The following is a 20,741-nucleotide window of genomic DNA, read 5'->3' on the forward strand; positions in this document are numbered from 1 at the left end:
AAAGAAAGTTGTAAATAAGGCCATCTGACTTTGTGTTGATTAATTTGTTCAACAACTATTTTTTTTACAATTTTTCTGTTTTATTAAAAAAAAAAATGTGTGTTTGAAAGTTAATTTGTTTTTTTTAAATAGAATGTTTACAAATACATATTTAATCGTGTTATATAAATGGAAAATATTGATTGTTAGTCACTTTCGTGTTTTGCTATGCAATTATCAAATTGCTATACAAATTTGGAAAAATTAATGGATTGTTTAGCAGCGAAAGTGAAAATCCTTAATCTGAGCCCTGCTATATGATGCTTATAACATATAGATTGGCCTAAAAGTTTTATCTAGGTAAAAATAATCCACAATGTTGACCCTGTACTCTTACTTTTTCATCATTTATTCCATTTTGTCCACTATCTTACAAAAGGGAACCCTCAAGCTGCTTGATATGCTGTACATAAAAATAAAGCTCTAATCCTCTTATTTCCAGTCAAATCAATCATTCTGGGAAGAATCAGGGTCAGTTTGTACTCCAAACCCAGAAGTGAAAAAATACCCTAAAATAAAATAAATTACTTTTAAATGGATTCCTGTGACGAGTTGGCCATGGTCCAGGTTGTAGCCCGCCTAAGGCCCAAAGTCACTGGGATAGGCTCCAGTCACCCGCGACTCTGAAAGGGAACAAGATGTACAAAATGAATGAATGAATAAATGGATTCCGCTTGGACATTTTTGCTTTTTGCAGTCCCTAAGCCTAATTTATAGCTAATTTACCTTCAGCTTTTAAAAGAAAATTGTCAAAGCTCAATAATTGCTAAAACTATTGTCAATCAGCCAATCCCTCCAGAAACCAACTGTTCTCATTTATATATTTAAAATTTAGACGCGATTTCAAATCTGAATTCCTCTGTGCAGAGCTTGTTTCTTCTTATGATTAGAGTAAGATATTTTAAATCAGGGTAATTTTTTCAGGCGTTTTGGGAAAAATAGGCCCTAAACTCAAGGTTGGCTGCTCTCTTATAGCGTAGTGGACCAATAAGTCTGAATTCGGTGAAAATAATTGCAGGTATTTAGCCTACAGCAGTAAGATATTGGAAGGTCATGTTGTAAAAGTACAGGATGTTTTTCACTTCCAGACACTGGCTGGTGAAACACTGTGTAATATTCTCCTGCTCTTCTCCATCAGACCTGAAGGTGGCGCTTTAGCCCAAGATTGACTCACAGCCAGTTGTTTTATGACCAATACACATGTTTTATGACTTAATTAGGCACCATAATGACAGACGGGTTGCCTACTTTCAGTGTCAGATAAAGTACACTCTTCTATTATTTGTGTACTCAACTCCTCCCGGATAGAGGCAATAAACCCAAACATAACTTGCTATATCTTTAATGTGACTTTTATTCCGAGCCAGTGAAGCACATGTGAGCATGCGCACTGCATCGGCTCTATGGGGACGGGGAGGACATCACGGAAAAAACGTAGCAGCAGCAGCAGCAGCACCACAGCCTCACGCCGAGATTTGGTCTCTGAGCGGCGGCCTGAAAACTGCGCACGTAGCGCGGGCAGCGAAATGTCCGCAGGGTCGTTAGCGCGCGGGACGACCCCCGGACTGGCCTAGTCCAGCCCCGAGCCGCTCCGGGAGGAACAGCCACTGCTTCTTATGGGAACAGCATGCGGGAAATGGTTGGAGGTTGCTGTGTGTGTTCAGACGAGCGCGGCTGGGCTGAGAACCCCCTGGTTTACTGTGATGGACACGGCTGCAGCGTCGCCGTTCACCAAGGTAACGTGGCCGCGGCTCGGTGCGTCTTTACCCGGGGTCTTCTTTTGCCCGGGGCGGCTGTGGCGGCTGTGGCGGGGCTCTGGCCGCCACAGCTCCAGGTAGAAAAGTCCCGTGTACGTGCGTGTTTGTGTGTGTCGTGTGTGGGAGGGGCGGGAGGCGTGCGGTTTGTTGTTTCCTCTCCGCGCACATGATGAACGCTCAGGGCCGGTGACACCGTCTGCCCGGCGCCGCGCTGCCGCTCCAGGTTTCGTGCGTCTGTGCCCCGCTCTGTGCCCCGCTCTGTGCCCCGCTCTGTGCCCCGGAGTGTGGGCTCTGACACTGCCCGTTACGCGGGCGTGTGTGCGACAGCAGCCAAGGGCCTCTCTGGACCGGGCTCCATTTGTTCACAGGCTTTGTTGCTTTAACGTGTCTAAAATAAGGACACGTTAAACACTGTACGTGGGTCAGGACTTGGCTGTTAGACACTTGTTGGTTTGTACAAATATAGGCTGTTTGGGTCAGTTTATTCATGTGTGCCTTAATTCTTCATAAAATGTAAATGTAAGTTCACAGTTATGTTACTACACATGTGTAAGGCTATAAACACTATAAACATTATTATTAATAAAACTGTTAGACACATGTTTGAATCAGTTCATTCATATCTGCCTTTATACTTCAGAAAATGTTTATTCAATACAACACATTTTATCTTGGGCTTTATTGACTCTATAACATCTTTGTTATTACTAGGGCTATAGGCCTTTAATCATTTACTGTACTGGATCGTTGGCGTCTAAGTCATCCACGATATTTATTAGTTGACTAATCATTTTTTTATTGGGACTGAAGACTAATTTGCATCACAGCATGTGTTAGATGGAGTTGAGTTTCTTCTGCCTGTTTACAAATATATGAATGTGCTTTTTAATGGTACTTTTTGATCAAAATATTGTTTTCATTAATTATAGTGAGCTTTTGGATACCTAATTGTTTTAAGAGCTTTTTCCAGCGCTAACCTTCCTTTTAGTTGACTTATCGAGGAACAAAACTTGTTTTTAGTGGACAACGAATTTCTTTAGTTGACTACTGCCGTAGTAATTCCTAATGTCAGTTGACCTCTTAAAGGTAGGCCTATGTTAGATATGCCCATAAGATAATTGTGTGTTTGTGTGTCCCAGCGTGCTATGGCATCGTCCAGGTGCCCACTGGTCCATGGTTCTGTCGGAAGTGTGAGTCACAGGAGCGGGCGGCGCGTGTGGTGAGTATTATGCCAAACTCCACATGACACTGTCTCCACCCAGCTCTGCTCCTCTCTGTGTTTAAATGAATCACACCTGCTGACTCTTGTCCTGTCCTGCCACAGAGGTGCGAGCTCTGCCCCCACAAAGATGGTGCCCTCAAGAGGACGGACAGCGGGGGTAAGTGCATTCATGCCCGGTTAAATTTGGTCTTTCCTTTGAGTACCTCTATGGCCGCATAATCCAGAACCAAAAGTATGTAGCTGCCAGTTCAATCTTTGCCAGTGGTAATGCTCGCTGCCATTTCCTTAGGCAATTTCACCTCATGCCAGTAAATAACTGGTCAACTATTAACTTTTTTTGTCATATTTTTGTCATATTCTGATCAAAAAAACCCAAAATCAAATTAGTTCCAGCCCTGACTTTAGTAGGCTGCTGGTTCAACCTTCACTGCTGGTAATGCATACTGCTTTTTATCTTTAAGCAAGACATAATTGTTTGCTTATTAGGATTATAATGTTTGAGAAGGTATGTAGAGTTGGTCCAATGTCTGGATACAAACTGAATATACCAAAAACTGAAATTCTCTCTTACTGGCGACCCCCCTTGACAAACGGGAATCCCTCAAATATGTAAGTGTGGTCCTCCATAAAGATTTGTCAACAATTTTGGAGATTTTTTTTTATTTCACTATGAAGAAAGAATGGACTATTATTCCATATTTAAATCTAAATCAAAGGATTGAAACTCTACAATTATGAATAGAAAATGGAGGCTGGGGTTTACGTGCTATTCATTCATTCATTTTCTAGCGCTTGTTCCCGTTCGGGGTTGTGGGGTGACTTTGGGCCTTATGTGGGGTTCACCCTGGACAGGGGCCAGCTCGTCGCAGGGTTTAAATGACAAATTGAAATAATCCTTTGGCTTGGAGAAACAGGACTTTTATAGATAATTACAAATAAGGAGTTATTATAGTCAAGAAATTAAAAAAGCATTGGCGTTTATAATCCTCTGATTGAAATCTTTATCAAGGTTTATACATTTGACATTTCAAGGGGAATAACATCTAAATTATATCAATGTATTGCTAATCTGGAGAGCTACTCTTCTAAATGTGTCAAAAACAAATGGGAGAGAGAAGGTTATCTTGTTTCTACAGACGAGGGCTTGGAAAATATGTGTACATCCCAGTGGAGGGCCACAAAATCACATATCTGGAGGGAATTTAGTCTGGAAAAATGTGTCATGTTTTTTTCATAACACCATGTCAAAGTGTCCATTATTCAAAAGGCACTGCAGACACACTGCTATCCCTCTCAATTTGACAATTATGAACCTGGGCCTCAAAACTCTTCCATAGACACAATAAATAGACACCTTTGGACTGTATATTTGGCTGCAGGAAAAAAGAAAACGATCACAAATAAATTATGACACAAACTTCACCAATGATCAAGGACTGGACTGACATAATGACAGACATCAGACAGATGGAAAACAAAAAGAAATTCATTTGGAAATGGACAAATTTGACCGACTTTGGACTAAATGGGACCTTTATTTCAATTTAAATGTGCCGTGGTTTTCCTTCTTTTGTTGCTTAGTTGATGTTTATTTGTGTTCTTATTTTGATTTTCGCTCTCTGTGTTGTGTTCTGTGATGTTTTGTGTTTCATGTTTATTATTTTTAAATTATTCTTTTTTCTATATATGAAAATTGAATGGCACTTGAGAACTTTAAATCACTGGCAGCTTTTCTCTTTGGCATTTGACCTCAGGTAGAGAGTTTTGCTTGTACGTTCTTGTTTTATTCTATTGTACTGTAAATGCTGCTTCGATTGATCCATAATCAATCATACATAGTTGAAATGTCTTGCTCAAGGACACAATGGCAGTATGCAATGCTCAGAGCTGGAATCAGCCTTCTGTTTGGTGCTGTGCGAATGTAAGCATGTCACAATCGTTACTATATCATCTTATTGTTCAAAATTAGTTCTAACAATGTTTTTGGGGTTCAATATTTAAGTGTACGTTTGTCTTTGAAGTATTTTTTTTAGCATACCGATATTTGATGTGGAACAAAAATATCTGATCTTTAGAGATTAAATAACTTCTGTTATAAATTATAGATACAAATTAATGACTGCACTGTTTCATTCTGCTCTGTAGCTGTAGCAGCTCTTGTTTGTCAAAGATATTAAACATACAGAAAACGGTTTAGTGCTATTCCTTGGCTTTAGAGTCGTTCTGTCAGTGGCATAAAGCAGTTTCAATATTATTGTATATTGTGATATTTCGATGAAGTGATATATCACACTTTTGTTGTTGTGATAGTTGTAGAAAATGAGGGATTGCACTGATCTATTGTGACAGGTTTAAGTGAATCTAAGTTACTGAGCCACTTTCGCCCCAAGGGAGAAAAAGAGAGCATTATTTTCCTTAGGACTAAATAAACCCGTGTTGTTTTCCTTCAGGCTGGGCTCATGTGGTGTGCGCTCTCTACATCCCCGAGGTGCAGTTTGCCAACGTCCTCACAATGGAGCCCATCATCCTGCAGTACGTCCCACATGACAGATACATCAAGGTAAATACACATTCACTAAGTAGAACATATTCTATCATCAGGGATGTTGGAGGAGGTTGGAGCAGGTTGAAGGTTGAAGCAATTATTCACATTTTCATCTAATCGTCAGTTTTGTTATTTTTAATTGAGAGGTTTGCAGCCGATCCTCTGTCAGTGAAAGCATGTTGTTCAGATTTTGGTGGAAGACGTTTGACCATTTTTTGTGTTAAATGGTAAATATTATAACCTTTGTTTATACAGTGAGGGCCCTTGACAGCGAGCTCTCATTCACTAGAGCGCCCTGTTAACACAGCATAAAACAAGTTAAACAAACAAACAAACATATAAACAGATAAGCAGATAATTACACATACAATAAAATACTCCATTAAATAATTCATACAATTTAGCAAATACATAAAACACTTACACATACAAAATTGGATAAAGCTAAACACTGCAAGAGCACTGGCATAGAGGGGAGTTTTCAACCAGTGCTTTTAATTACTAAAATTACACAAAATCATTTAATTTAAAAAGTCTCTGGGTTTTGTTCAACAGACGGAGTTTTTTTTCCCTAATTCTCTGTTGAGATGTGAGATGATCAATGATTAAAAGTCTGTTTATTTTGTTTTTATTAAGACAAAATACAGTTGAATCACACATTTTAATCGATCAATATGAGGAAAAAATGTTGATGACATATTTTGTCGTCTGGCCCAGCCCTAGTTTAATTCCTGACCCTTTCCACAATAAATATCTGAGAAGATTTGGCATGTCTCCCTCTGTTATTGTGCTTTCTCTCCAAATACTTATTTAAATAATAAATATTTAAATGTCAAAAATGTGGCTTTACTCATGACTAGGAAAAGCATCTGTCCCTGAATTCAGGCATCTGATTTATTCAAAATTATTTATTTGACTGTTGATCTTGATCAAATTTACAGAAGACACGATGTTTGTTTGTTTGCAACATATTTAAATATCAATAACATAGTGAATTTGAATATTGGATTTATTCATGAATCTCAAAATGCTTCAGAGAAATTGAAAAAGTGAGGTCCATATAAAGGTGTGTGTGGGTAATTTAAACCTCAACTAGACACATTAGATTGACATGATATATTGATAATGTATGGTAAGGTTATTTTTTTTCATCTCAAGTTAGGCAGCCATAAGCGTAGAACAATTCACTTGCGCGGACTCAAGAATAAAACATTCAAATAAAAGCGTACATTCAGTTTACCCTTTCCAATAATCAACTGTATCTGTCATTCCTGAATAAAGCAGAAAACCATGTGGTTTACCTCCATCTTCACAATAGCATTTCAATAACCCATGATGCAATGCTGCTCCAGTGTGTTTTTGGAAATGCCTCAACAGCAAAGCGTTTTATCTCTCCTCCTACACATCCCGCACGAATCGTCACAGAGCTGCAGCGTGTGGTGAGTGAGGCATCGCCCGCTCTCAGGGGGGAAAGAGCGAGATGGAGGGAGGCTGTGAAAGCGCGGATAAACATAGTAGAAGAATAGAGAAGTGGAATACTTGTGTCAGGAATTCCCACGTTCATTAGTTTGTAGTGATAATAATTTACATTTTTCTCGTAAATGAGTGCATTTTGGTTTTCCCCCAGTATAGTATTTGGTAGTTGCACTTTTCCCCCAAAACATTTTAAAAACAAAACAGAAAACAAGTAACACAGAATGTGACACAGAGAGAGCAAATAGAGAGAGAAAGAGAACAAAACACACAATAGCGGCCCAAGACATCCAAATGAGTTCACACTATGAATTGTCCAAGTCTGTCGAATAAGAACATTTTTAAAATTTTACAAATGTCAATTTGTGTCCATTTGATTGTAAAAGCAGCACTTTACCACAAAACCAGACCCTCTGCATTAAGTATTTTATCTTTCACCAACCCAGAAGAATCACTGTGGTTGACTGAGCTTTGGTGCATGAAAAAAGCATATTTCAAGCCATACACACATAAAAAGCATACAAATATTTAAATGAGTCAAAAGGTTTGTTACTTTCTCCTTTCTCGGTTTGTACCTCAGCTTTAGGTGGGTTTCCATAAAATACTATGTGATGCACCTTTGTAGTCTTAATTTTCTCCCGCTTAAACTAAAAACAAGCTGGGAAATAAATTGATACCAATGAAATATACTTTTTGCCTCTTTGAAAACAAACATATAAACTTAAATAAACAATTCAACAAAGATCTAACATTTTCGCTCTAAAAATTATACAATTAAAGGTGCACTACGTAACCTTTCTTAAGGAGGGAATGCCACTTGCTTGTCTCCATGGAGATGTTATTGCTTTGCCTGGAATATTCCACATTATGACCTTAAACATAACTAGAATTGTTTCGTAATCCCTCATTCGTCCAGGAGTGTTCCACTGTAGAAAAAGATTCATTTATAGTCATCTGGACTTTTTTTTTTTTTTTTTTTCAAAAACGAAACGTTTCGACACTCATCCATTCTCAATCTGCGAATCAAGACCGGGAACTCAGATATTTATCCTACTCTGGGTAGACCCTGTCCAACAGGCGGGGCCCCCTGATGAAAAGGTGTTGGTTTCAACAGAAACTAGAATTGATTTAATTTCTGGTGCTTTTTTTTGTTGTTTGAAAACCTTTTATTCTTACTGTGAGGCAAGGCAAGTTTATTTGTAGAGCACAATTCGTACACAAGGCAATTCAAAGTGCTTCACACAACAGGAAAAAATTCATTAAAATACAGAAGTCACACTATTCACAAGATTGCAAATCAAAACGAGCAACCCCACCTCTCTGCAGATCTGACCTGCAACTTGACCAGGTGGTGCCACCAGCTTGTCTCCATGGAGATGGATAAATGTTATGCAGTGCACCTTTTAAATATTGAAAATAGGATCAACTGTCTCACTACAGTCTATATAGAAACCACTGAGAAACACGAAAATGAAGAGATAGAGCAGGATCAGTGCAGACTCCTTTGTCATATTGTACTGTTATAGTCCAGAGTTGGTCCTGGTTAAGGCCTGGGTTGGTTCTGATTTGGGATAAAGGTCCTGGTTTACAATGAGATTATTCCAGATTGACAGTTTATTTATAGAACGAGTGGAGTACGGTTCAAAGCTAAATAGAGAAAGGTTTTTGGGGCCAAGAGCGATGTTTGGCAGAGGCTGTCACTGCACTTCGATTGCTGTAATTCAAAAACGATGGGACCTCACACAGAGCTGCAGCGAGAGGGCCAGCTCTCTATCAACTTAAATACATGTCCTGTAGAGACCAACACTTTGAATGCTGCCTGAACTATGTGGGTTTGTCCGAGCCATAAATGGCATTTTACTGTGGGAATCCCAATGGAGCTGTGTACTCAGAATTATGAGAGCTATTACGTTAATGTCCGCGTTGCCAAGGACTGTGTCCCCATGCACTTTATAATATGAAGCTTTACTTGCTCTGAAGAGCAAGTAAAGCTTCATTCCTGAAGGAGGGGTCGCGACTCGCCACCTCCTGTCTCCATAGAGATATTATTATGCCAAGAATGTTACAACATATGTCATTAAATTAATTTGACTTGCATGAAGTGCCGCAAACAGGAACACAAAAGTCGAGGGCTGATTGAGGGCCATAGACTGTGTGCTGTGTGTTTTTATCCAGTCTTAGGGCCTCAGGAGGAGACTGAAATGTTGGGTTCTTGGGTTTATGAAGGTAGATTATATGAACTTGAACGCACTGCTTATGGTAATTTGCAAATTCAACAAAAAAATTAATTGGTCTGAGGGCTGCATGCTTGAATTATGCCATTAGGGATTAAAGGTCCTGTTGCTAATTTTTCTTCTTCTAGTCTTTCTAGTCTCGTCTTCTAGTTCAGATAAATACGCTTCACACCACAAAGCGTATGTCAAAGCAGCAATATGAGATAGAAAATGAGTCTGAATTATATCACCTGCTGTAACACAGTAGTCTCACTTCTGGTTAAAAATCTGGTACATCACACCTGTTTTTATATTTGTTCTTGAAGTTGGGGATTGTAAAAAGCAGAGAGTTTTTGAGACTATAGTGGTTCAGGAAGAGCAGTTGTCCTATAACTGAAAGGTTGGTGGTTTGAGTCCCACTGTTTTCTTGTAAAGGACACTTCAGCCACTTTGTCTTTGTGAATGTATAGGTATTAGTCTGTGAGATTGGTGATACAGATCAGTAGCCACTTGTCAGTCTGTCTGTGCTAGAGCAGCTCTGGTTACAAAAGTTGTCTGAAAGGAGTCAGATAATAGCTAAATAAAAGATCTTTCATTATTAAACCCTTTTTACATGGTCCATAAATGGGTAAACACAAACTAGCTATGATGCCACATAACATTTTGACTTCAAGAAACATATTTGTAGCTAGATATTTTAGGAAACGGTCTTGATTCTGTAAATAATGTGTCACAGAACATGTCAAACGTTGGGCCTCACCTATTTCAAAACCACTCATTTAAATTTCTATCTGATAATTTGGTAAAACAATATTCAGGCCAAACTTTTACTACAAATCTCGAATGCGCTTTTGCCCTTTTTGCAGCGCTGCATTATACTGTACATATGGCACAGAAAGTGAGCAATGCCTCCTTGCAATTCAGCTGCCTTTTAAAGCCGGGAGTGTTACAAAGAAATCAATATTTGCATGGGCTGGCAGAGCTGGGAGCTGCCACTCTCCTCCGTGCTGAGTGTGTGCGAGCGTGCCTGCATATAAATGTACACACGTGAGGAGAGGTTTCATATTACTCTGTCAGCTACAGTAAATTGCATGCAGCTTTTCTCGGCCAGGTCCATTCATCCAAGTCCTTTGCCGCCTGCATTCCTAGACAGCGTTACAATGGACAGTGAAAACCTGAGAAGCCACTCACTTGTCCCCTGTGTAGCCTAGTTTTGTCTATGGGAATTTCTATGAGCTTACAACATCTGTCAGTGGCCTTTTGTAGCCAGGTTTTGCTTTCGTTTCGCTCCCGTTAAAGTCCAGCTCGACGCTAGAGACGTAATTAAGTCATGTCGGATAAATGATTGTTGTGGTTTGCTTCTCTAGTCCTGGTTTAGGCCTGGTAGATCTGGTTCTGTCCAGATTTTGTCTCCATGTGGTTGCAATCTGGTCTGTTCCTGCTCGTGAATTGAGGGTTGAAGTTTGGGCCTGTTTTTGACATATACTAGTCTTGGTTTAGTCCCATCTCAGCACTGGTTTAGTTCAGGTTTAGCCACTGTTTAGTAGTAGTTTTGTCTCCTTTTATTATCTTGAAAAGTGTTATGTGTTTTTTTTGTTTTGTGTTAGACCTGAGTCTAATTTAGTCCAAATATTTCCAGAAAGGTTGCTCAGTCTGAAGAATTTGAACAGAAGCAGAAAGGTAAAAATCCTGCTGTTTCTTTGTCCCGCACCTGTTACTAGGCCTCTTGTGCCCCCTTTCAACCGTCCGACCCACTTGCTGCTCACTGGGGAATCGGCAAGAAGTACAAAAGGTTGGGTTGTCCACATCTCAATATAATTCTGTTTACATGCTGTGTACAGTTTGAGTGTTTTGAATATTGCTTTGTAATCGACTGTCCCGAGCTTGTTTAGCATCAAGATGTTTGCTTGATTTTGTTGAAAAATGTATTATTTAGGGAAAGGTTGACTTGAATGAGGATTTATCTCTGCACGTTTCTTCGGCTCATTCTGCTACTGTCTGCCAAAGTTGGTCTTTTGCCAATTTAGTCTGGAAATACACTGTACTTTCATAAAATCCACATTACGGCTGTTCTGTCGCTTAGTCGATCAATCGGTTGATGGCGTATTAGTCAGCCAAACATTTTATACATTTTTTTCGTCTAATTATTGTGTTGGGATTATTGATAATTCTATGGACAATTGCATAAAGTTGACATAGAATGAGTTTGCTGGAGTTTTAAAATTGTTTCTGCTATTTTTTTCATGCAAAGTTGTGATTGAGTTAACGTACGCAATGTTATGATCTTTTCTTTTTGTGTGCAGTTTGGGTCAGATTATGGTCAGATTAGGGACATTTTGAGAGCGCTTTTTGCACTATGCCTTTAGTCAACTAATCGATGCAAAGAATACTTTAGTCAACCAAGAAATAAATTGGTTGACTACAGCCCTAATCCACATATGATGAATCAGATCACACATATTTAGGAAAATGTAGGTCACTCTACCACAAAAAGCTGGAAGAACAAGCTACATTTCACTTCGCCCCAAATCTAAATTCAACATTCATTTATAGGTCAGGAGAATATATTGATGACGTCTGAAGCTTCAATACATTTTTTAGATGAATGTTTTAATTATTGTAAGTGAAATCCTTAATTTTCAATCATTCCCATTTTCTACTAACTCACCATTAGTATGATAAGCTTTATGAAATTAAACTTTATGATTGATAGAGTAAAGTTAACATAAAGTGTGTAATGAATTGAAACGACTTGTTATTTTTCTCCTAGTGATAATATTCATTTATTTTTGGCTATACTTTGGCCTGTATACAAAATAATCTTGATCAAACCTACATCTGAAAGAGAAAGGCAAAAGGAATACTCGTTTTTGTACAGTTACCGTCCATTCTGCCTCTCTACTTGAAACTTTTCAAAGAATAGCCCCTTGCTGTGATCGTCTTGAGTGGCTTCTCTCCTCTGTAGTGTCGTGGTGCTACATGAACACTACCAGCTGCACGTGTACACAAACATCTGGCCAACAGTTCTGTGCGCGCAAAGCTCAAAGCAAAGCTCAAAGCGCCGCTGGAGAGGCCCATCTGTCGCCACGACAAGAAAAACTTCCTTGAGGGCTGTTTATCCACTCGCCCACTGCAATTGGCCTGTCATTTGCCAAATAATGAAAATTAAACGTTATATGTGGCATGTCCTTTGTGTCCTGCAGGGGGTTACAATTAAGAACTCAAAAAATAACCACATTTTTAAGAGCTATTATGTCTTTAGGGGTCATCTAAAGCTAAGAACAGGATATGGCACAATTTAATATGAATATACCCCTAGTTTTACTAATCAGCAAACCATATACAAAAAGTGAGAACATCATAAGTCAAAAGCGGATAAGTATCCTCATAATATTTAAACTAGAAATAGACTGATCTATAATTTAGCCAATATTTGCTTTTTGACCAACCTACCGATTATAGAATACACATAAAGCTTTATTTTCTTGTAGGTTTGTGGTAAAACAGGGCTGTGGATGTGTTTGTAGTAAATTTAAATGACATAATTTGAGGAAAATGATCCAAATCTGCCCTATATATCGGTTCAAATCTATCAGCAGAGCTCATCGGTTTCACTGGATTCTAAACTATCGCCACCAGCCATGAAAATGTACATATCTACGTCACACTTGTGTTATTCTTTGTGTTTTCAGACATGCTACATCTGCGAGGACCACGGCAGAGAGAGCAAAGCCGCGTGTGGAGCCTGTATGACCTGCAACAGACAAGGCTGCAGACAGGCTTTCCACGTCACATGGTACGTCTCTCTCTTAACAACAGTGTAGCAGAGATTTTACCTTTAAGGAATCACAATCACAATCAGTTTTATTGCCATTGTCGGTGAGCAATTCAAAAGCCAGGAACTTGCTTTGATGCCAAGGTGCAAGATAAAACATATATTAATAAAAATATAGACCGTGCTAGAATATGATCAAATAAAATAAAGGCGTGCAAGATAAAATGTGTAGAATAAGAGAGATTTAACGCAACTAAAATATATGTACAACAACAGGATCAGAACGATAAAGCTGGGGCAACCACCGTTTTTCTTGTAAATTATGTGTTTCCCCCCCATATTGTAACTTGTAGAATCAGCACTTTGTGACAAAATCAGACCATTGTCCGCTGTCTGCATCTAATAATACTATCTTTCACAAAGGCAAGGCAAGTTTATTTGTAGAGCACATTTCATACACAAGGCAATTCAAAGTGCTTCACAGCAGGAAAAATGCATTCAAATCACAAAGAAATTACAGAAACATAAATACAATAAAATTAACTCAATTAAAAATTAAAAATTAAGTAAAGAACACCTAGCCACAAAGGGTAACGTGTTTTCGGAGTCCAACTCCTCTTCAAATCAGTCCAACTGATTGTCTAAACTAATGAAATCACAAACAAAAGAGAAGAGTGCAAAGAAAAAATCCTTTCAGTCATATGCGCAGCTAAATAAAACAGTTTTTAGCTTAGATTTGAACATTGTCAGAGTAGAAGCCTGTCTCTCATCTTCAGGAAGAATGTTCCAGATTTTAGCTGCAGAAAACTGAAATGCAGATTACCCATGTTTAGTCCTGACTCTGGGCACCAGCAGGAGGCCGGCCCCTGAGGTCCTCAGAGTCCGAGATGGTTCATATGGCACTAACATATCCAAGATGCACTTTGGTGCTAGGCCATGGAGAGACTTGTACACAAGCAGAGCTGCTTTAAAGTCTCTTCTCTGAGCCACAGGGAGCCAGTGCAGAGACCTGAGAACAGGACTAATGTGCTCATACTTCCTGGTTCTAGTCAGGACCCGAGCAGCAGCGTTCTGGATGTACTGCAGCTGTTTTACAACTCGTTTGGAGAGGCCAGTGAGCAGGCCGTTACAGTAGTCTAATCTACTGGAGACAAACGCATGGATAAGTCTCTCTAAATCTGGTTTTGACACAATATTTTTGATTTTGGCAATGTTTTTTAGATGGTAAAAAGCTACTGATGTTATTGATTTGACGTGGCTGTTGAAATTCAAGTCTGAGTCCATTATTACCCCCAGATTTCTAATTTGGTTTGTAGGTTTTAGAGCGAGACTCTGGAGGTGACCGCTAACACTTTCTCTTTGTTTCTGTGGGCCAAAAACGATTATTTCAGTCTTGTCTGAGTTCAGCTGGAGAAAGTTGTTTTGCATCCACAAACTGATCTGTTGGATGCAGTGACAGAGTGAATCTACTGGTCCATAGTCACCTGCCGATAGTGAAACATAGATCTGAGTGTCGTCTGCATAATTGTGATAGGACACATTTTCACTGCGTATCAACTGACCTAACGGCAGCATGTAGAGGTTGAACAGAAGGGGTCCCAGGACTGACCCTTGGGGCACCCCACAGGTCAGGGTCATGTGGTCTGAGACACAGCTACCAATATCAACAAAGTACTTCCTGTCTTCCAGATAGGACCTTAACCAGTTTAGGACAGTGCCAGTGATGCCCACCCAGTCCTCTAGTCTCTGTAAGAGGATCCCATGATCGACAGAGTCAAAAGCAGCACTCAGATCTAACAGAATTAAGACTGAGGCTTTGCCCGTGTCAGTGTTCAGGCGGATGTCATTTGTTACCTTGACAAGAGCAGTCTCAGTGATGTGATGAGGTCTAAAACCTGACTGAAAAACATCAAATGAGTTGTTTATTAAGAGGAAATCTGTGAGCTGTTGGTAAACAACTTTTTCAAGGACTTACTCTGAAGTAAGAACTTGAAGCTTTGGCGGATCCTGTAATGTTTCACTTCTCTGTCTGAAAAAGCTGTTCTAAATCTGTGCCCGAAAAGTCATGCATAAAAATATTAATGACGTGCCAAAATGTTTGCAAGAGCTAGGAAGCCATTTAAATACATACTTCCTTTTATAGTTTGGAAATCAAGTACCTCAGCTCTAAATAACACCATATATAAGTAGGCCTTTTATTAAATTCTAATATTTGCCATTGCATTTTTACCATCTGTGAGTTGGATATATAATTTATAAGCATTTATTTATTATTCATTTTATTTTTAATTTTGTCAGAAGTTTGTAAAATGTATTGTTATATATATTTTGGGTCACTGTTCCAGCTGTTTCAACTCTCAGCTTGGACAAGTGACCTTTAAACTCTGGGATACAACACGGACACTTTATTTACAATGGAAAATGCATTTGTCCTTCCTTTTTTGTATTGGAAGATTTACTCAGAAATAGTGCTATTGTTCGCTTTGTTTGCATACAATGTTGACATAGATGTTTGGGTGTGTTGTGAAATTTGTGAAGTATTCACTAACATTGGCAGCAGAAGCTCTGGACACTCTGGTATTACATCCACAGAATGGATTTTGTTTGTCTGGTCTAAAAAAGGAAATCTAAATTTAGTACAAAAGATTGCTGCTGTCCAATAGATTCTTGTGAAAATCCTGTTGTGAACATATTTGGAGTTAAATCATGGGGGAGGTTAGTGACTTTTGGAGGTTGTGGGTTCAAGCTCTCCAATTCTGTCTTTTATTTATTACATGAGATTTGTGTCTGTTCATTTGCGTCCCTTTAATCACTTTGTTTATTGATTATTGTCCAGGCTGTGCTCTATTTAAAGCCACTTCAATAAAAGACATCCTTTACATTCTGGCGATCACTAAACATTAGGTTTAACGTACACGTTCTTGTGCTGCACTATGGACAAGGGTCAGTTACAGGACACAAGCTCGGGTTTGTGCCAGCCGAAGTTTTGTCTAATCCAATCCACTTTATTTCAATTGCACAGTTCACTAATAAAAGCCCTCTCCAAAGTGCTACACAGAGTAATAGTAAATCAACTACTTAACTAAAGCTGCAACTAACCAATAGTCAACTCATTAAGCTTATTATTATAATTTCTTTTAATTAGTCGACTAGTCACAATTACTTCTATCTACATTAAGACTTTTAAAATACACTCTCAACTAACTAAAGGGTGAAATGTGGTGTTATTATGTTATTTATGAAATCACAATCTTTTAAATCATTTTTATATGTTTATTTAACTACCAGTCTTTTCTAAAAAAAAATGTATGTGTTTTAGAGTGTATAGTCCAGATAATGATTGTCAAAATACAATGTTTTTTCTTATATGTATAGTCGACTAGATACAATTTGTTGATTAATTGTTACAACCCTATACTTACCCCATTCATTAAAAACATTCAGTTGATTTCCAGCTTTGACTATTTTCTGAATGTCTTTCCCAACTCCTCACCCCCATTTCACTCTGCTCAGTGGCCGTCTAATAAAGCATATGGGCCACAAAAATCGATGAAAGAAAAAAAAAAACACAATTTTACAGTTATTCATGATTATTATTGGTGCCAAATCCTTATTTCACTTCCATAGATTATAATTTCTCTACCTGTATAATTACAAATAATCAATTAATCTTGACATTCCTACTCTCTACTTTTATACATATTATTATTCCTACTATACCTGCTAGTCGGTGCATATTTTACAGCAAAGTAGTCATTGTCGGCAGTTGTTTGGTAACATTTTGCATCCCTGGACCCTGCTCAGTGCTCAGATGGCTGGTCTGCTGTGTGAGGAGGAGGGCCCCGAGGCTGACAACGTGAAATACTGCGGCTACTGCAAGCACCACTACAACAAGATGGTAAGACGCACAGAAATAAAACTGTCACAATGAGTAAACGGTGAATAACTAAACCTCATTTTTGATGTGGCTTGGCAGCAAAAGAAGTTACGCTCAAGTGAAAACACAAGCAGCTCCTTCACTCATCCCAGAGCGCGTCCCAGCTCTCCGCCGCCAGACAAGCACCATCACCACCACAAACCCAGAAAGGTAAAACATTTATGTGCTGGATTAAAGCTTGTGTTTGTGTAGTTAAAAGCAATGCACCTAAACAGTGTTTCACAACCTTTTTACTAGCTCAGATACTTGGTTAATTAGTCTGTTTATTGTCAATTATTACTATTGTAGTTTCTTTTTAGTGATATTGGTATTGAAATCACAACATTATTGAAATATTATTCAATTCCACCTTTCTTTTAAAATCTGGAACCATTACCCGTACTCCTGTTTGGGAAAGACAAACCTATAATAATATTGTTTGACATCAAGAGGACTATCCCAAAACGGTTTAGAATATTGTTCCTGGTTTGACATGATTGGTTTAGGCCAATCATGTCATCATAGGTCATGTAATATCATCATATCTGTTTTTCCATAGGATTATTAGGTATTGGTAGTAATTTTTTATCATCACGTTCTCAAAACCCAATTATCAGGATTGAAAAAACAAGATTGTAAATGTATTGTTATTGTTGTAGCGATACAGTTATGTGGTTTGAACTTCCATATCACACCACACACAAGAAGATCCAAGGTTCCTGGATAAGGCAGAGCTTTTCTGTGTGATATTTGCATGTTCTCCACTGCCTACGTTTTCCTCATCAACCTTAAAATAAACATAATCTGGGATCGTGGCTTCAGATCAGGAGAAGGGCACAGTTTTCCCCTGGTCCAGAACAGCTGCTTCCTGCATATAATACCAGTACATAAAGAAGTGTATGCTGTATTCTTCTCTTTAGCCAATTTACGTTAATAATTTCCTTTTAAATGTAATCTGTGTGTCATTTCTTACAAAGTAAAACTGTATGTCATGTTTTGTATAATGTTTTACCAGAGTCACAAAGATAAGACTCGGCCAAAAGAGAAAGACCGTCATAAGAAACCTTCAGACGGCCTGAGCTCCTCCGTGACGAGCAGCAGCATTGAAAAGGTAAATACATTATTTAGTGTATTTTAGATTTAAATGGATGTTCTGAATAAATACTTTTCTCTTCATCAGATTTCTTCGAGCCACCACATCAGTAAAGACAGCGAGAGTAAATCCAAGAAGCTGAGTTCACACAGTCACAGTCATCACAGTAAGAAACCAGGAAGTACAGGGAAAAACTCCTCCTCCTGCTCCTCCAGCCCATTCAACACAGGTAATGTCATTGTGTAGTATAGCATTCAACTTACCAATGAAGCAATGATTAGTGCGATAACCTAAAGGCACCGCACGTGATTTTACCATCTTGAAAACATAAAAAACAGAACTAGTTCATTTTAACTACCGTATTTCCATCCATCCATCCATCTTCTTCCGCTTTATCCGGGGCCGGGTCTCGGGGGCAGCAGTCTATGCAGGGACTCCCAGACTTCCCCCTCCCCAGACACTTCCTCCAACTCCTCCAGGGGGGTCCCGAGGCGTTCCCAGGCCAGCCGAGAGACATAGTCCCATGTCTACCGTATTTACCGCACTTTAAAGCACACTGGATTATAAGGTGTACTGTCAATGAATGGTCTATATTCGATCATATTTCATATATAAGACACACGGTACTTTAAGGCACATGAAACAAAACAAAACGTGCACCACACAAAATTGCTTTGAGGTCAGTAAGCACAACCAGAATTAATCCATATATAATACGCACTGTTGCTGTTGAAAATGAACGCCTTATTGTGCGGAAAATACGGTAGTTCATTAACAGCAGCCCAAAGTTATTCCTCACTTTCCAAATGCATTGTTAGCAGCATCCTAATTATTCACCGTGATAAGTTATAAGTTATATCCTTTCAGAGGCCGGAGCGCAGGTTTACCATCAGGGTTAAGCCTTAGCTTCAGAGCTGCTAAAATGTACTGTTTTTTTGTTGTATACTGTATACTGAAGTTGTCTTTTATTACTGTCTAAATGTTTGCGAAAAGTGGTATACATATAAAGTTTACTTGATTATTTACATACTATCAATAACTAACATACTATTAGCACACTTCCTGGTTCGCGAATGATAAACTCATTATAATTTTATGCTGGCAGCACACAGTCTCAGTCTCATTTCAATATATCTGTGCTGGGGAAAAGAAAAAGTCAACTACGTGGACAAAAATCGGGTACAGTCACTTGAAACAACTTAAACAGCAGTCATTTGTAAGGTTATCAGATACTGTATACGTTGCTGTCCTGGAAAGGCTGCTTTAACCTGTATCTCATTGTTTCCTGGTGCAGGTGGCGCTCTGTCTGCCTCTCAGGACTTCCACCAGTTTTCCTCTTCCTCCTCACGACACGAGCGCGACAGGGACAGGGACAGGGACCACGACCGCGGCACAGACGACCACCACAACACCACCAGCGAGGACCGAAAGGAGCGCCACAGGATACCGGCCCTGCGAGAGGAAGAGGAGGATGAGGAGGAAGAAGAGGAGGAAAAAAAAGACAAAGACGAGGAGGAGGAAGAAGACCCGAAATATCACAAACCTCCCGCTCTGACTCCCGCTGATGGACCCATAGTAGCTACGCAGAGCCACGACAGAACTGAACGCAACTCGAGCAGCCCGTTCGAAAACAAAGTGACTATTTCCACAATCGGCTCCATCATGCGCATCACGTCTTCGTCCGGTACGAAAATCCGCAAGATCTCGTCCTCCTCGGTGGATTACAAACCCTCCAAATCTCTCAAAATGTCCCAGCTGAGCACGCCGCCGATACTGGAAGAAGCGGACGCAGAGGAGAAGGAAGAAGAAGCAGGCAAAGCCACGCCTCCTCCATTGCTGCCACGGGAACGGAGGCACAGAGGGAGCAAGAAAAGTCGGCACGGCCCGGGACGACCAAAAGGCAGCAAAAACAGAGAGAGGAGGGGAGAAGATGAGCACCATCATCACCACACGACGCCGCCTGCTGCCCCGACTTTTAACTCACATTACCAGACAGCGACTACGTCCACTGCTGCTGCTGTCACATCCTCTTCCTCATCTGTCTTCTCTTCCTCTTCATCAGCAGGAAGTTTTTCCACAAGTCGAGGCAATTCGCTTTTAGGCACCGGTAAGTTTTTTTTGTGTTTTTTTTCACATCTTTCTTAACCTCAGGGTTTGAGCTGGGACTGGGCAATATTGACTATGTATCCTGATAACGATAGTCGTACAATATTGTGTCAATTCAACAGAAATGTGTTAAAACATGTATTTAAACGTATTAGTTCAAATCAAATCAAAATTATTTATAAAGCAGAATTCATACAAACTGCAATTCAAAGTGCTTTACAGAGTTTAAAACACAATTAAAAAACAAAAAATAAAAACACAATGCAATTTATAAAAATGTAAAACAATGTACGTCAGAGTAAAATAAAGAATAAAAATAATGTTGTATTTTAAAATATTAAAAACCAGGTACAATTATGTCAGTCATAGGCGCGGGGAAACAATTTTTAGCTTGGATTTAAACACAGCTGGGGTGGGGGCCTGTCTCACAACTTTGGGGAGGTTATTCCAGACCTTTGCCCCATAGACCTGGAACGCAGATTCTCCGTGTCTGGTCTTGGTTCTGGGCACCAGCAGGAGGCCGGTCCCTGAGGCCCTTAGAGTCCGAGATGGTTCATATGACACACACAATTCTGAGATGTATTTTGGTGTTAGGCCATGGA

The 20,741-nt window shown here is 39.4% G+C and overlaps 1 protein-coding gene across 1 annotated transcript in view; it reads left to right on the top strand.

The window, feature by feature from the left end:
* Window positions 1-1,417: 1,417 nt before the first annotated feature.
* The window catches only part of LOC140378253 (protein AF-17-like), a 34,449-nt gene continuing 15,125 nt past the window's right edge, over window positions 1,418-20,741 (top strand). Inside the window, exons 1-10 of the mRNA XM_072464012.1 lie at window positions 1,418-1,775; window positions 2,936-3,015; window positions 3,121-3,175; window positions 5,469-5,578; window positions 12,942-13,045; window positions 16,829-16,922; window positions 17,001-17,111; window positions 17,956-18,051; window positions 18,121-18,262; window positions 19,328-20,140. Of these exons, the coding sequence (XP_072320113.1) occupies window positions 1,667-1,775; window positions 2,936-3,015; window positions 3,121-3,175; window positions 5,469-5,578; window positions 12,942-13,045; window positions 16,829-16,922; window positions 17,001-17,111; window positions 17,956-18,051; window positions 18,121-18,262; window positions 19,328-20,140 (1,714 nt within the window). The 5' untranslated portion in view covers window positions 1,418-1,666. The remainder of the gene's footprint in view (window positions 1,776-2,935; window positions 3,016-3,120; window positions 3,176-5,468; window positions 5,579-12,941; window positions 13,046-16,828; window positions 16,923-17,000; window positions 17,112-17,955; window positions 18,052-18,120; window positions 18,263-19,327; window positions 20,141-20,741) is intronic.

Source organism: Eucyclogobius newberryi, unplaced genomic scaffold (genome assembly GCF_026437365.1).
Source record: "Eucyclogobius newberryi isolate DKJ021-1_F unplaced genomic scaffold, fEucNew1.0.hap1 SCAF_4, whole genome shotgun sequence".
NCBI classification, from domain to species: Eukaryota; Metazoa; Chordata; class Actinopteri; order Gobiiformes; family Gobiidae; genus Eucyclogobius; species Eucyclogobius newberryi.